The sequence below is a fragment of the Tupaia chinensis genome, unplaced genomic scaffold (assembly GCF_000334495.1).
Source record: "Tupaia chinensis unplaced genomic scaffold, TupChi_1.0 Scaffold000274_1, whole genome shotgun sequence".
In the NCBI taxonomy this organism is placed as follows: Eukaryota; Metazoa; Chordata; class Mammalia; order Scandentia; family Tupaiidae; genus Tupaia; species Tupaia belangeri.
Genome location: NW_006159756.1, coordinates 1,193,145 through 1,207,248, shown reverse-complemented (window position 1 = coordinate 1,207,248; position 14,104 = coordinate 1,193,145). Strand labels below are relative to the sequence as shown.

General features: G+C 49.2%; 1 protein-coding gene across 4 annotated transcripts in view; it reads left to right on the top strand.

Annotated features, from left to right (window-relative positions):
• The window catches only part of LOC102485732 (uncharacterized), a 16,034-nt gene extending 5,888 nt beyond the window's left edge, over positions 1–10,146 (top strand). For 2 of the 4 annotated variants that reach the window (XM_006149957.2, XM_006149958.2), the window contains exon 3: positions 4,737–5,142. In XM_006149957.2, coding sequence (XP_006150019.1) covers positions 4,737–4,918 — 182 coding nt within the window. In that variant the 3' untranslated portion in view covers positions 4,919–5,142. Of the gene's footprint in view, positions 1–3,984; positions 4,162–4,736; positions 5,143–9,887 lie in introns of those variants that run through there. The other 2 variants (XR_001370465.2, XM_014588365.2) reach the window with 2 other exon arrangements.
• The last annotated feature ends 3,958 nt before the right edge of the window (positions 10,147–14,104 follow it).

The window sequence follows — 14,104 nt, the reverse complement described above, 5'->3', positions numbered from 1 at the left end:
GAGAAGAGAAGAGAAGAGAAGAGAAGCCCGTGTCCCTCTGCTGGGTCAGGACTCCATCTGCCTGCGAGCAGGAGGACATTGAGGCCAAAGGAAAAAGAATTGATTGAGTTGCCAGTGGGGACTCTTCCTGTCATGATGTTTCATCCAGCGCCTTCATTTCTATTATTATACCAAATGATTTATTCCAAAAACATAAACGCAGCAGCAAAAGAGTAGCTGGGTCCCCAGGGGGAGGTCTGTACCCTTCCCTGTAAGCGTGCCTGCCTCTGCCCCATGTTGGCAGCTTTCTGCAGGACGGGTTCGGGTGCTGGGGGAGAGGGGAATAATTCAGATACTATCTTTGAGTCTGACTGCCCAGGCTACTTGGCCTTCATAAGCAGTGCGTGCTGCAAGTCTTGCTCTAGCTCATCAGAAGGTGCAGTAAACATCTTTCTCCACTTCACGCTTTAGTTTCCTCATCTCTGGAATGGAGAGGAAAATTCCTGATGGTTTCTTTTACAGGCCCGGGAGGTGCCCAAACTTGGATTCTGGTCAGACGCTTGGGTAGATCAAAGCCATTCCCTTTGCATCTCCTGTGGCCTCTGAACGCAGCCCTGAGCCCGGCCTGCTCACCTAAGGCCATCGCGAGGATCTGCCCTGGGCACTGTGCTCCCCAAGCTCCCCAAACTGGGCTTAGCCAGGCCTGGGGACGACCTGCTACTGCCTTTGAAAACTGAGAACTTGGAGTTTTTAATCCTCCTGATCACCCTTTCTGTGGCCTCTTCTGATTGAAATGGAAATTGCTTAAGGTCAAGTGGTATTCTGAGTCGAGTGGGGGAGGGATGGGCCAGCGTGTTGCCATGGCATCTGGGATAGCCACTGCCTCCTCAGGATTCCTGGGAGCTTTGCTTGCCGGGGTCCACCCTTTGCCAACCTGTGTGCTCTCACACACATTAGTGATTAAAAACCAGCCCGTCAATATTTTAAGCCTTTCAAGGGAAAGAATAGAGGGATACATAGTTGGTTTTCAACGAACGGTCGGCTTAGTAATTGCTGCTGATTATAACTTTAGTTTCAGGATTTACGAATCCATGAACAAATTAGAATCTCACTGTCAGACTACAAGGATTTATTTATTTATTTATTTTTGCCACAGGGCGTGTGCACTCACCAGAGAGAGAGAGAGAGAAAAGGAAAGTGAGAAATCACCCCCAGGGGGCAACTCTTTCTCCTCCCATTTCCTCTCGGGAGTTTGGGCATGCACACATGCCCGATGTGTTTTTTTCAAGCCAGTGGGTCTGGAACTCAAACTGCGCAGTCGGCCATGCGGGATCCAGCACCATAATCATCGAGCCTCCTGCTGGCCCAGTACATAAGGATTCTTAAAGTCCCAGGCCGACTGCATCACGGACTCACACGGCCCGAGGTATAATATTGTACCTTTAAGACCTACTTTCCCTTCTTTAAAGGGAAAGACGTGCTTGCAAGTAGAAGAGCACTGGCCCTCATACTAAGGCCGGGAAGGTGAACGGCCTGCCCGTGGTCACACAGTGAGGAGTGGCAGAACCGGGATTAGAACCCTGTCTGGGTTCAAGTTCATTTTCTGTCTAGGATATTGTAATTCTTAGTACAGGACAAAGACAGCCGTCTCCAACAGATGTCGGTGAGCTCTGCTGTGGATCGGGCGGAGGAGGGGATACTGCTTACGGTGACACAGCAGGCAAGAGGCAGGGCTGGGCAAGGAGCCCCCGGCTCCAGATCGCCAGGCTGGCACCTTCGCTCGTGCCAGGCAGCCCCCACACACGCTGGCTTCCAGAGTCAGGGGCTTCCCTGCCAAGTTCAGAAGTGTTGGGAAGAACACACAGCTCTGCCACACACAGTGCAGACAGGAGGGTCTTCCATACTTCCAGGGAAATGTGCAGCATGAAAAGACCATGCCTGGATTTTTAAATCTTGCCCTGGATTAAACTCATGCTCAAAAAAAAGTGAATTTATTTCTTCCATTAGTGAGAGAGACCCTCTGAAAAGGCCTCGACGCTGCCATCCACCTCCAGACTCAGCCAGTCTAGATGGTGGGCACGGGGGAAGCCTGGTATCCTCAGGGAAGTCTCTGGCCTGGGATAGGAGACTTTGCCGTGAGATTGTGGGTCAGAGCATCACGTTTTACCGCCGCACCACCATGTGGGCCCAAAACTCATATTTCAATTCCATTTTCAGCAAGCTTTTGAAGTCCCCCTACATTCTTTTAAAAATTATTATTTATTCATCATTATTGTTAAAGTTTTTTTTTTTAGAAGAATTATTTATTTTAATTTGACGAGAGAGAGAGAAAGTGAAAAAGCGAGCTGTCAGATTTGGGACTTAAACCGCAGTGGGCCGTGTGAGAGTCCAGTGCCCATAATCACTACGCCACCTACTGGCCCTCACCATTATTATTATTTTTAAAACCTTATTATAGTCACTCACCAGAAAGATACAGAGAGAAAGGGAAAGTGAGAAAGCAAGCCGCCAGGTCTGAGATTCGAACCACTGTTGGTCATGTGGGAGTCCAGCACTCCTCCATGCCACCTGCTGGCCCCATCCCCTGTATTCTAACAAGAGGTAGTTGGGGCCAGCTCTGTAACTTAGTGGTTAAGGGAACTGGATTCCACATGGCTGACCACAGTTTGAGTCTCGGCCCTGGCAGCCTGAAATACCGGAGGAGCACATGTAGGTATGTACCCAAATCCCAACAGAAATGGAGAAGGGATTGTGGCGTGACCACACCCCACGTGAGTGTGCTTTCTCCCTCTCGGTCTCTCTCCATTGAGCACACAAACCTGAGAATAATTTAAAAACTAAAAGACATGGCTGGGGTCCAGCAGGTCCTGGAGAAGGGACTGGTGCAGCCCAGCTCCTGTTGCTGGCAGGCCCCCCGTCTCCGGAGAAGAACCATCACAGCTCTCCCTGGCTGGTGATGCAGGCCCGGAGTGCTCCCTCTGTGGGGGGTGGCATTGTATTCATCGGGCTAGGGAGCAGCATTAGAGGCCTTTCCCTTTCTCTCAGGAACGGGGGCTGCCTGAAGCAGTACAACTGAGTTCTTTTCTTCTTTTTTTTGCCATAGGGTGTCTGTGCTCACTGGAGAGAGATGGAGACAGACAGAGGGACAGTGAGAAATCACCCCCCAGGGGGCATGGCCACGCTACAATCCCTTCCCCTCCACTCTTCTGGGATTTGGGGCACATGTGCATTCACGCCTGGCATGATTTGTGAGCTGTCAGGTCACAATTTGCAGGCTGAACTCTGGTCAGCCATGTGGTTAATCCAGCGCCTTGAATACCACGCCACCTGCTGGCCCCCAACACTGCCAACTTGTGAAGGGAGCTCTCTGACTACCAAGAGGCCAGCCCTGGATTTTACGTGATGTCATTTAGCAGTTCCTTGCCCATCAGCTGTCTGCTCCAGCACCGTGGAGCCGAACCGCAGAGTTTCTGATGTCACAGTCAAGGGAGAGGAAAACGAGACCTCCGCGGGGGAAAAGACTCTTTTCAAGCAAGGGAGGGAGTGAGGCAGCCACCAGTAAAGCAGACAGAAGCAAGATGTCTGTTCCAGGTGGCGAGAGCAGGGACATCTTTTGAGTGACAAGTGAGGCTGGGATGACAGCCGTACTCTGAACAGGGGGCAGTGGTAGCAACAGCCCGCCTTAACACGGAGCCTGACACTTTCTGAGACTCCCTGTACTCATCCACTTACCGGCCAGGTGACCACGCTCCCAGACGCCGACGTCATGTCCCAGACGTCATGACTCACGGGAGAACAAGTGGGAGTTTCCGTGAGGGGAGGAACGGGTCTGGTCCCGATCCCACGCTCCGCGTCCAGGCTGAGCTGCTCGGACCGGTCCTGATATATGAGGGGCTCTTTGAAAAGTTCACGGATGAGGCGTGTTATGAAAAAACTACGTATGCATTTCAGAATTATGTTCTGTGCCAAAATAAATGTGGACTTTAATTCCATTTTTCCCCAGTTTCGGAAGTCCTCTCGTATTGGCTAAAAGGACAAGGCGGTGAGGTTTCCGGGTGTTGAAGGGCAGTGCTGAACAGGTAGTTGGCACCAGCATGTGACGGGGGACAGTTGGATTAAGCTCCTGCCATGTGTTCAGCCCAAGTGACTGCCTCTCCGCAGCGTCGCACGCCATCTATCACGGTGAGGGAGCAGATGGGTCTGCCCTCCCTGTCATCTGCCTTGTGTCTGAAAGGGACACTAAAGATCTGGGCAGGAGGCTCGTAATGAGGTCGGCACCTCTCAGCTCCCCTGTGATTTGTCTAGGTGCGTGACGGAATGTGTCGGCACTGCCAAACCTTCCAGTGGCACAGGCCCCGTTCTTCCGTGGACAGCCAGACATGCTGGCCTCCTCCCCTCCCCTCCAAGTCCCCAAACAGCTCAGCTCTCTCAAAACAAGGTCTTAGGGGACCAGCAGTTAGTGAAATGCCTATGTCGCTGGACTCCCATGTAGTAGTCCACAGTTCGAGTCCTGGACCCGGTGGCTTAAACTCATGCCAGGCATGTGTGTGTGTGTGCCCAAGATCCCGAGAGGAGAATGGAGGAGGAGGGATTGCGGCGTGGCCATCCCCCCTGGGAGTGATTTCTTGCTTTCTGTCTCTCTGTCTTTCTCTGTCTTTCTGGTGAGCACATGCGCCCTATAGCAAAAACCTCTCCAAAAAACCAAAAACAAGGTCTCGGTTCTACTGCTGTATTTTCTTCTCTCTGTCCCTCTGCAGCCCCGCCATCTCTCCCAGCCCCACCAAAAGAAAAGTTTTCCATTTCATTCCGAGAGCGTTTTTTTGCGAGCCTGGATTCCTCTGGCCATGAGCTGTTCTTTGAGCACCAGAAGAGGCCAAATTTCCACTGTGAGGAACGGAGAAGGTTGATGGGCCAGTTCTTCGTGGTGCAACCGTACTGACCCCAGGAGTCACTGTTTGGAATAAAATTCTTCACAAACTGGAGAGGACCTGCAGAAGCTCACAGTGTGAGAGCTTCAAAGGGCATTACATTGTGCTTCGCCAGGTGGACACAGCTTCAAGATGAACACCGAAGATCGCGGTAGAAGCGAGTGCAAGTTCATGCTGCCTCCTTCTTTATTTTTGAGAGATTTTTACTTGCCAGAGAGATAGGCAGAAAGCAAGAAATCACCCCTCAGGGGGATAGCCATGCTGCGATCCCTTATTCTCCATTCTCCTCTTGGGATTTTGGGCACTTACACACACATGTGCCTGGAATGAGTTTGAAGCCGCTGGGCATGGGACTCGAACCACAGTTGACCCTGTGGGAGCCCAGCACCTTAACCCCTATGCCATCTCTGCTGGTCCCATACTGCCTACTTCTAAGAGCACCTCATTCTTCATAACTACATAACATTGTAATGCCAGCTATGTATAAGCGGTTTAAATTAATGTTGCAAGGCAGGACATCAAAATTATTACCGTCATTTTCATCTATGATCTTTATTCTCTCATGTTCTTGGTTCTACTAAAACATTTCAGTATATAAAAACACTGCAGTTTAACGCCTAAGAAAAAAGCCGGAGTCATTGGTACGCTGGTCACTAAGGACAGTGTGGTACAATTTTTTCAAATATACTCTGATGCCCTTCAAAAAGAGAAAAGGTGTTAAGATTTTCACCTAAGCCCCTTGTTTAGGAGAAGAGGAAATGGGGGACGAGCAGATGGAGTAATGGTTACGTCACAGAGTTCCACATAGCCGACTGTGGTTTGAGTCCCAGACTTGCTAACTTAAAACTCACACTGGGCATGTGTGCATGCGTGCCCAAGATCCTGAGAGGAGAATGGAGAAGGGATGGTGGCGTGGCAATGCCCCTCCTGGGGGGGTGATTTCTCACTTTCAGTCTTTCTGTCTCTCTGGTGATCCCATGCGCCCTATACCCAAAATCTCTCTCTAAAAAAGGGGCCATCAGGTGATATGGTGGTTAAGGGCGTTGCGATTCGAGTCCCAGACCTGGCGGACTTGCTTTCTCTATTCCTCTCTTTCTCTCATTCTGTCCCTCTCTGGTCAAATTAAAATAAATAAAGTAAAATAAAATAATTCTAAAAAAAAAAAGAAAAGAAAAGAAGAGGAAATGGAGGTCTAAAAGGATTGACCTGTCACTTTCAGTCACTCCTTCCTCAGTGCTCTTCCTCCCCTCAGGTCTGCAGTCTGTACCACGCAATGACTCAGGTCCACGACAGACCACGCACGCGCCCGTGGTCCCGGGAGATTATAATGGGCTCCTGACGCAGCCTCGGCATGTGATAGGCTGGCCCATCTAGGCCGTGTAAGTGTGCTCTGTGATGTTTGCACAACGACAACGTCGCCTGTTTCTCCGAACATGTGCCTGTGTTTAAGTGACACATGACTGTCACCTCTCTTCTTCCTCCACATCTCAGATGGGAAAGTGCTTGTGAGCACAGTACGTAGAAAGTGACTGCAGTGCCTCTCAATCCCTTAAAATGGCCTTGCTACCTAGCGCCAGTAAATGATTTCCATCTAACTTCCACTTACCTTGCTGCCATATTTCCTAAACCCCGTCAAGAGAGAAGAAAAGAATCTCCATGCTTACGCGTTTCCCGCGGGTGTCAAATGGGCACCTTCGCTCCTTCTGTGGCCGTCCTGCCCTACTCCAGTCTAGCCTGCCCTTGCGGAGGGTGAAGGCTTCGTGCTTTTGTAAGCCATACGCTTAGCCACCTAAAGTCAATTGAAGGTTAGTCCATTGGAGAACTGACTTCCTGCCTAATGACCAAAAAGGTAATATCTTTAAAAGCTTTCTTTATTTTAATGCCAAAGTTTAGGTTGATTTATTATGCTGGATCCCGCCTAGGCTTCTGGTACCCAAGCATGTTGGCAAGCAAAACTGGGCCAGACGGCCAGACGGGTGATGGCTAAAGAATAAAGATCCAGAAGCAGATTTCGGGGGAGCTCCCCAATGTTCTACCAAGTAGTTCTCAACACATGCCCGTGAGCATCTTGAAAAGCATTTGCAAAACTGCCAAGAAGCCAGGCTAAAAATATCCTCGGAACAGTCTGGGTCAAGGAGAAATGCAGACACGAGTGTGAGGTCTCCACGGAAGTGTGAGACGCCACACAGGAGCCAGGCTGCCACACCCACCTCAGGCTCCCATGCTGGGTAACTGAGCCACCACAAGTGGGTGCGGTTGGGGAGGAATGGATGCACCCGGTTTAGACATTGTGCTTTATTTTTCAATCAGTCCAGTCTGTCATGTGCCTCAGAACTACAAGTGTGAGAACACACTCATACCTTGGGAAGGTTTGCATTTCTGCATGCATGTTTTTCATGCTTCCTAGGAAAAAGTACGTTTGAAAGCTGGATCAAACTTTTTTTTAAGAATTATTTTATGTAACTTTATTCATTCGTTTATTTATTTCATTTTAATTTGACCAGAGAGGGACAGAATGAATGAATGGGTGGTAGGGGAGTGAGAAAGCAAGCTGCCAGGCCTGGGATTTGAACCACAGTCAGCCATGTGGGAGTCCAGCGCCTTAACCACGGTACCACCTGCTGGCCCCTGATTTAAACATTTTAATGAATGGGCTGCCATTAATTGCATGACTAAATTGTATAATGTTAGCCATTGAAAGCGAAGTCTTCTTCAGGCCCAGCCTGGCAGCGCCGTTAGTAGCAAACTGAACTGCAGTGGTGGGAGCCATATCCCAGATCCCTGGTTTGATTGACCCCAATTGTGCCAGGTGCTTATGCGCATGCCCCAAATCCTGATGAGCTGGAGGGGCGAGGAAGAGGACTGCAGCGCGATGGGCCCTGCTGAGGTGCCGTTCTTTCCTACTTACACATGCATTCCCAATTGCGAATAAAAAAGAGATGAAAAAAACACCTCTCTCTTAAATATTCTAGGTCCTTTCTTTTACTTTCTTGTAATCGTCAGTGGATGTGTGTGCTCGAGAGAGAGTCGTGGGGGGAGAAAGCACCCCCCAATGGGATGTGGTCATGCTACCACCCCTTCTCCTCCATTTCCCCAGCCTGCCAGGATTTTAGGCACGCACACACGCACACATGCACACATGCTCGGTGCATTTTTCAGGCCTCCAGGGCCACAATTCCAACCATGGTTAGCCATGTGAGATGCGGCTCCCTTAATCAACAGGTTGAAAGTCCAGGCTTTTAGGACCTTTCTTTTAAAAAATTTTTATTGATTACTTTTAATAGACAAATATAAAGTGCATGTATGTATGGTGTCCCCGCGTAATGTTTTGATATATGCTTACTTAAGGAATGGTTAAACCGAGCTAATTAACACCAGCATTACCTTATACACTAAGGGTCTTCAAAAACATATACTACAAAAAAATAAAAAATAAGCATAGATTTCAGTCTCTTGCACCAAAATAAGCTCACTTTTTTTTTTTTTTTGAGAGGTTTTCGCTATAGGGCGCGTGCGCTCGCCAGAAAGACAGAGAGACAGAAAGACAGAGAGACCATCCCGGGGGGATGGTCACGCCGCAATCCCTTCTCCTTCATTCTCCTCTCGGGATCTTGGGCACACAAGCACATGCGCCCGGCATGAATTTTAAGCCACCGGGTCCGGGACACGAACCGCGGTTGACTACATGGGAATCCAGCGACATAGCCATTATGCTAACTGCTGGTTCCCCCACATTTTTTTAATAAGATTTTTTTTCTTTCTTTTTTTTTTTTCCCAAAGGGTGCATGAGCTTGCTGGAGAGAGACGGGTTGGGGGGAGTGAGAGACCACCGCCGAGGAGAGGATGGCCATGCCACAATCCCTTCTCCTCAGTTTTCCTCTTGGAATTTTGGACATGAACACTCATGGGCTCAGCATGATTTTCCTTTCCCTTTTTTTCTTTTTAGGAAATAGTTACTACATTTTATTTATTATTATTGTTTTAAAATCTGACCAGAGGGAGATACGGAGAGAGAGAGAGAGAAAGGGAGAAAGTCAGTCACCAGGCCCAGGACTCGAACCGTGTTCGGCCGTGTGGGAGTCCAGTGACTCAACCACCACACTGCCAGCTGACATCTGGCATGATTTTCAAGCCACTGGGCCCAGGACTTGGACTATGGTGACCATGTAGGAGTTCAGTGTCTTAACTACCATGCCACCTGCTGGCCCCCAGGCTCACATTTTAATTCCATTTTCCCACAACCTCTTTGAAGTCTCCCTGTATTTATTGTTGGTGAGAACACTTAAACTATTAGACATTTCCCAGTATACTGTACGTTGTTATTAATTAGTCATCACATAGATCTAGAATTTAGTCTTCCTGGCTAAGTAAAATTTTGTATCCTTCGACCAACATCTCTCCCACCTCTCTGGATTGTTGAAGACCTTGCAATGGTTCTCACCGGCTTTTTTAAAAGAAGTTTATTTATTTATCTCTTCCACGAGTGAGAGAGACAGAGACTGAGAAGGAGCACCACAACAGGGCCTTGAAGCCTCAGCCAGGGCCCGGTGTACCCAGGGAGGTCTCTGGACTCGAACTAGGAACCTTGTCATGTGAGAGTGCCTGTCATAGCGCTGTGTTACACTGCTGTGTGCCATCTGCCCCTAGCCCTGCCCTTGCCCTTTCTAACAATTGGAATGGTCTTTATCAGCTTCCTGGTTCCCTGTCTACCCCAGCATCAAGATCCTTCTCTTCCTAATGCTTAAACATGTGTCTCTGACAAATATTGTCTCTGGTCTGCTTTTTCCAGCGAGGAACCTTTTGTTCTTCGTTCTGGGAACATTACCATCAGCACATCCCCTCTCCTTTGTGGGCTTCTCCCCGCAGTTCTAATACTGCTCAGGCTCCTGCTTTCTGGCAGCAGAAACCCACTTCCTTGACCCCTTCTGCTCCGATGTCCCTAAATTTCATAAGCCTCCCCTCCAGTCACTCTTTTCACAGGAGGAGCAAAGAATGGGATGGAAAAGCGTGGGAGGACAGTGTCGCTTTCTTCCTGGGGACACACCCAGGATGGCGTTAGAGGAAAGCAGGCAGAGCCACTTCCTCGTTCACGTTTCAAGTAAGTGTTATTGAAGACAGTGACCTGTCTTGGAGGAATCCAGAGCAAAGACAAACAGCGTGATACGGGCAACCATCCACAGGACAGGAGGAACAGTGCCGAAAGGGAAGACGAGACATCAGGCATTTGTATTATGCATACATCAAGGTAAGTGTATTTGTCATCCCGACGTAATTTGATTCACCGCTGCTGGCTGTCCTCTCAGGAAACTCTTCTTCCCCTGTACCCAAAATGCTTTCCGAAGCCCGTTCCTTTTAGAGGGCAGAGCGCAGACTCGCGTGACCTGCAGACTGCAGACTCTTGTTGCTGATCCCATGCGTGAGAGAAGGAGTGAGCGAGAGGTCATGGCGACCCGAGGGAACTAAGTGTTCTTGACGAACTTGTGGGTGGTTTGTCAAAAACTGAAAATATCTGTTTTTGTTTATTCAGCCTGGACCCATTTGTATCTTTTTCATTTGGAGTGCTATATGGAAGTGCGTGTAGACAATGTATGCAGTCGTTGTAGAGTTAGACACCCAAGATTATTTGGGGGCATACAAGTGTTGTAGTTTGAATATGTCTCCCAGATTCTTGTGTTGAGACATTGTACCAGGGTTAAGAGGGTGGAAACTTGATCCAGTTACAATGGCAAAAGAGAAGAGGTTAGCGGTTGGGTGGTGTGGGCTGGGGCCCATGACCGAGTCCCGATGGGCCGATAGAGAGAGGAAACGCACTGACAGAAACCCTCTGGAGCAGACCACGCCTTCCACCCTCCGCTGAGTTGACATAGCCAGAGGACCTCCGTCAGAGGTGGCCCCTGGACCTGGGAGCTCCAAACGGTGAACAAATAAACCTGTACTTTTATAAATCACCCAGTTTCAGATATGTCCTTTTCTTAGCAATAGAATAGACTGGAACCAAGCTCTGCTTTCTCTAGGAACTTGGGAGTGTTTCCCATCTTGTGGGTGGAGAAGTGGGAGTTCATTGGTGGCTGGAATGTAGGGAAGTTGAAGTAACTCTGCCTTCCCCGGAGCCGGGCTCTCCTAGCAGTCCAGTCTCCCATTCTCATGAGCGATGACAGCAGAGCACTTCTGCTCCAGGTCCCTGAGTTTGGTGAGCAGCTCAGCCTTTGAAAAGCTGAGCTTCCTCCTTGTCTGAAGGACGTGTTACATGGGCTGGGCCCCATTTCATGGGTTTAAAAAGCCAATGACCAGTGCTTCTAGCATACCTGGGTCCTAAATTTCCAGGAGGAAGGGAGGGAGGGAGGGAGGGAGGGAGAGAGAGAGAGAGAGAGAGAGAGGTCATTGTCTTCAGACCCCTTTTCCTGAGTGACTGGTTAGACCTGGTGCAATTTTCCTCCTACCTCCTGGACCTGTCCTACTCCGGCGCTGTTTTCCGTGAACTCAGGAGTGGTCGGGCTGCCTTCCTGCCTCTGCACCCTCAGACTCTGCTGAGCCATGCTTGTACCCCACCTGTGTCAGCAACCACAAACCCCCTCCCGGGGACCTTAACAGAGCAAAGCCTGTCCTCTGCAATACCCCATCTAGGCCTCTTGGGCGTGCTGTATCTTGGGGTTTCTGCGGAGGCAGGAGCTGGAAGAAACCCCTTTGGGAGGCAGTTAAGACCCCCACTAGAAATGAAAGGCCAGGAGCGCAGAGGGTTTGCTTGTTTGGTGCACAGCAGGCGTTTAATAAACACCTCCGTGTGGAGAGTGGACCCGTGAATGGTGTGGTGCAGAGCAGAGAGAGCGGAGGCTGAGAGTCCTTGAGCTGAAGCAGGGACAAGTACAGGGAAGGAAGTGGACCGAGGAGGACGCAGCCTGCTCCCACTGGGGATCCCAGCTCCTTCCTGATACTTCATCCTCTGGGAAATTCCCATCAGTACCAGGGTGGCTTGGTACGTGGCACGACTGAGTAGGGGGAGAATTGGGCCTAAGAAAATCCCAGCACGAAGTCATTGCCAAAGCATCCGCATGAGGAGATGAGGACCGGAGAGGACACAGAGGCATCGGAGCCTGGGTCTGCGGCCCACACGGCGGATGGGCTGGGGAAGCTGCCATCTAACCTCGTGTTTGAGGGCTGGGTGGTCTGAGCTCAGGGCTCTGGGAGAACAGGGAAGGGGTTGTGTCAAGACCGTGCCTCACGGGAGTGCTTTCTCTCTCCCCCGCTCACTTGGCCTCTCTCTGGTGCATGTGTGTGCCCTCTGGCAAAAGAGGAAAAAAGAAGGCATGATAACGGAATCATAAGGCAAATGACTTTCTCGGCTTAATTCCAGATTTAGAATAGTTTTCACTGTCTCACGTTTTAGGCTGAATGAATAAATCAGAGCAGTAACTGCAGGCCCAGGCAGGACTGGAAGCCACACGGCTGACCACCGTTCCGATCCTGAGTAAACTGGAAAGGTCCTGGGTATGTCCATCCCACTGGCTAGAGGGCTAGGGGACCGGACGTGATGAGACCCTGCTGAGGGTGCCTGTCTCTCTCTCTTGCTTTCCCTTTCTTATGGAAGAAAGAAAATAAACTAAAAAAAAGGCAGCAATTACAGAACTCTATTTCACCTGCCATTTTCTGTACACTTTCCAAGTTCTAGCCCTGGGCTGGCTCGTAACTTACTCTAAGACATGCGACCCTTTCACGTATTCATTAATGATTATCATCTCCTTCACAGAGAAGAGGAGACTTGCAGAGGTAAGTCACTTGCCAAGGTCACACAGATGGTGAGATCTGAGTTACGGCTTCATCCCGTGAGAGCCTGAGCCAGGCCCATGCCCCTAACCCCCCTCCAGTCAGGGGCTCGTGTGGCTGAAGGAATGACATGTTTGTAAGTGACTGTTTTCGTTGTGAAAACGAACACACACACAGAACAACGCACAGGTCAATGAATTATCATACACCAGACTTCCATCTGGACCCAGGGTCAACAGAGAACATTGTCAGTACTGAGAAGCTACCTCCTCACACCAGGTCTCAGGCACCACCCACCCTGCCCCAAAGGTCGTTGTTGCCAGGGGGCTTCAAAAAGTTCATAGAAGAATGTGTATCCTGAACAAACTGCATGGATTTCGACATTTCCTTTTTTTGCACTGAAATAAACTCGTACTTTAATTCCTCTTTTCACAAACTTTTGGAACACCCTTGTAACCTTTCTCTTAGGAAAATCATCGTAGTTTTTCTTTTGCAATTTTATTATTATTATTATTTTAAAATTTGCCTTAGGGTACATGTGCTTGAGAGAGAGAGAGAGAGAGAGAGAGTGACAAGTGAGAAAGCGAACATCCAGATCTAGGATTCGAACCGTGGTCAGCCATGTGGGAGTACAGCACTTTAACCACCAGCTGGCCCCAAACCATTTTAGTTTAAACACCTATGCTTTCATCCCTAAAAACTAGTAGTTTGGCCTATCTATACGTTTTATATAAATAGAATCACCCAGTGTGTATTTCTGTGTTTCCTTTCTTTTGTGGAAGATGACGTTTAAAGAGTATGTTCTGGGATTCGCCCATGCTGTTCTGAGAGGCTGTGCTGTGTCAGTTTTCATCAGCATGTTGTTACATGACTTCACAGTCCATTCATTTCACTGGTGATGGACATTTGGCTGCGTTTGGGCTTTATCGAAGATCGTGCTGCTGTGATATTCTGACATGTCTTTGGAGGACACGAGCACACCTTTCTGCAGGGAGTGTGCTGCCAGGAGGACTGCTGAGTCGCTGCACACGCACACAGCCCCTTGCAGTCGGTACGCCTGTGTTCCGTAGTGATTGTCCCACCCCGAACTCCCTCCCCTGCACAGGGAGTTCCTGCTGCTCCACAGCCATGTAGAAAGTTGAAGTTATTGGGCTTTATTATCTTTTTAAAGAATGACTTAATTTTATTTGTTATTATTGTTATTTAATTTGTTATAGGACGCATGTCCAGGGAGAGAGGGAAAGTGAGAAAAGTAAGCCACCAGGCCTGGGACTGGAGCCACAGTTGGCTCTGTGGGAGTCTAGCACCTTAGCCACCACGGCACCCGCTGGCCCTGATGTTATCAAGCTTTTAATTCTTTTTTTTGGTTTTTAAGGTTTTTTTTTTTTTTTTTTTTTTTTTTTTTGTGGGTTTTTTTTTTTGGGACCGGGGCCTCT